The sequence below is a fragment of the Galeopterus variegatus genome, unplaced genomic scaffold (genome assembly GCF_000696425.1).
Source record: "Galeopterus variegatus unplaced genomic scaffold, G_variegatus-3.0.2 Scaffold4581, whole genome shotgun sequence".
Classification (NCBI taxonomy): domain Eukaryota; kingdom Metazoa; phylum Chordata; class Mammalia; order Dermoptera; family Cynocephalidae; genus Galeopterus; species Galeopterus variegatus.
The window spans coordinates 186,478-188,989 of record NW_007730692.1 but is presented as its reverse complement, the minus strand read 5'-3'; the positions used below and the strand labels follow the sequence as shown (position 1 = coordinate 188,989).

Below are 2,512 nucleotides of genomic sequence, written 5' to 3'. Positions count from 1 at the left end.
GGGGCAACACTGAGGGTTGTGATCCGTTGCCGGACACGGAAAAAGACAAAAGACAAAAAAAAAAAAAAAAAGAATTTGTAATACTTTGGTTGAGTTTCCAAATTTGGTAAGAAGAAACCCTATTTTTACTGGAAAGAAATGATCAGATCAAAGGAAATGAGGCTCATTTCTCCTGCCTCTGTGTTCTCTGAAATACTTTCAATGTAGATGGATCTGCTTTAGATCTCAAGACTGTCCATGTTTCTGGCCATTCTCAGCTGACACAGGTTACAGAATAATAGCTTTCCATATATGTAACTGCTCCACTTAACTCTCTCCCAGACCTGAATGTTAGTGCACCAGTCTTGACAGCTAGGTTTTTCTTGCTTCCTAAGTTGCTCTACTTCCATTAAGCATTTTGCCCAATGTCTCAGAGCTAAGTCCTAGAGGCCTGTGTTGCAGACCTTCTCCCCACACCACTGTCTATTGGTTGAAGCTTTAATAGGGTGCCTGGTTGTGCTGGTCTCTTCCCCTGGAGACTGGAGTCTTCCCTTTACTTTGCCCTTATCTATTGCTCAGGGTCTTAATACACAGGGACAGATGTCCCATAATTGAGATCATCACCAATCTCCTTCCCAGATATTCAAATACAGCCCATGTGTCTTGCTGAAACTCACCCACTGGGCTCATCACTGTATTTTGACCTAACATCATGGATCTAGCTGGAATTTAAGCTAAGACTTTTGAACTTCTTTGACAGAGTGAACTGACTTATTATTTGCCCTATTCTAGGCCATCCAATCTGGTTCTCTTGTATTCAATCCTACCCTGCCCTATGAAGTCACTTTCTGAACAGCTCTCCGTGAGTTGTTGAATTTTCAGCATGCCTCACCTCAGAGCGTGGCTCGAGTAATCAGAATGGTCTCTAATCATGTAACTGTGTTCACTTATTTATTTTAAATTGAGAGATAAGCCAGATCCAGGTTTTATTATTGAACTTAGGTGGTGCTGTTCTTTAAGACTTTAATCAAGTGACTACCGAAGTGATGATATCTATTCCAAAGTCAGTAGGTCGCAATCGACATCCTTATGCAGTGGTCAAGATTGTAGTCTTATTTCTAATTTGAACAAAGATTTTGTAAATCCTGCCATCTGACCTCATACACAGGCAGTAGAACACTGCTGATTTGGAAACCAGAGGAATGACCTACAGAACTGACTGTGTTACTTCCTGCAGCATCTGGTGATTCCTTGCTAAAGTACTTAATTTCTTCCTCACCCTGCATGACCTCAAGAACTTATGATGAGGTCCCAGACTGAAATAACTTAACTGGCTGAAACAAATTTCCAGAGTGTGGTAGTACAAATAACACACATGCATATTTGGGTGGGAGTAGCGAGCAGTTGGGAATTAGACGGATATGGAAAGAGATCTTCTCCAGCTTGCACTCCAATTTGAATGACTAGAGAATGTACCATTCAACAGTTAATCATTTTTTTTTTTACTGGTAGATCTACCTTCTGGGAGTTTTATTCAAGAGGATATGTCCCACTGCTCATATCTTTGTGAAGCTGGAAAAGACTGTTGTGACCGAATGGCAAGCTGCAAATGTGGGACACACACAGGTCAATTTGAATGCATCTGTGAAAAGGGGTATTACGGGAAAGGCCTACAATATGAATGCACAGGTGAGTCTCCAGTTTGTGTGTAACTATATCAGTTATCTGTTGCTGTGTAACAAACGATCCCAAAGCTCAATGGCTTAAAACTGTAAGTGTTTGTTATTGCTCATGAGTCTGTGAGTCAGTGGGGCAGCTCTTTTGGTGCAGACTCATGCATTTATGATCAGCTGGGAGTGGGGTGGGCTGCCGTGCTCATCTCAGTGGGCTTCTGTTATGTGTTTGGGAGCCAGGGGACTGTAGTCTGGTCTAAAATGGCTTTGTCTGGGACAACTGTGTGGCCTCCTAGCCTGGGCTTGCTCAGGTGGTGGTGGCAGGGTGCCCAGAGGAAGAATGAAAGCTTGCAAGGCCTCATGAAGCCCGGGTTCAGAACTGAAAGGGGGAATATTTGGGATATTTTATTTGTGATTCATCTAATAAAATCACCAAATCTCTACTCTAGGCACTTAGGCCAAAATATGCCTCGGTCTCTCTATGAGATTAAAGCCAGTGGAAATCCAATCCCCAGGCCACATGTGACTCGTGGGATTGTCACAAAAAAATGCAACATCCACTTGATGGTCTTTTAGCTCCTCACGAGCCTCCACAAAAGGAAAATAAAAAGTTCTGAAAGCACCATCACTTCAAAATGGAATTTGATTCATCGACATTTGTAATTTTACCTTCTCTAGATTTTCTTACAGACCTTTCTATTTTTATGTTTTATTGAAGAGGCAAAAGGAGCAATTCAGGATTCTTGTGCTCTACATTATATTCTAGGAAATATCTAATATTTAGAAATAGTATGTGGTTTTTCTGTGTTGGGTAGCATTTTGTTTGTTCTGTTTTTACCTAAAAAGCAACTTTTTTTTTT

General features: G+C 41.3%; 1 protein-coding gene across 1 annotated transcript in view; it reads left to right on the top strand.

Annotated features, from left to right (window-relative positions):
• The window catches only part of SVEP1 (sushi, von Willebrand factor type A, EGF and pentraxin domain containing 1), a 189,706-nt gene that overhangs the window by 11,598 nt on the left and 175,596 nt on the right, over positions 1 to 2,512 (top strand). Inside the window, exon 4 of the mRNA XM_008587896.1 lies at positions 1,492 to 1,668. Within this exon, the coding sequence (XP_008586118.1) occupies positions 1,492 to 1,668 (177 nt within the window). The remainder of the gene's footprint in view (positions 1 to 1,491; positions 1,669 to 2,512) is intronic.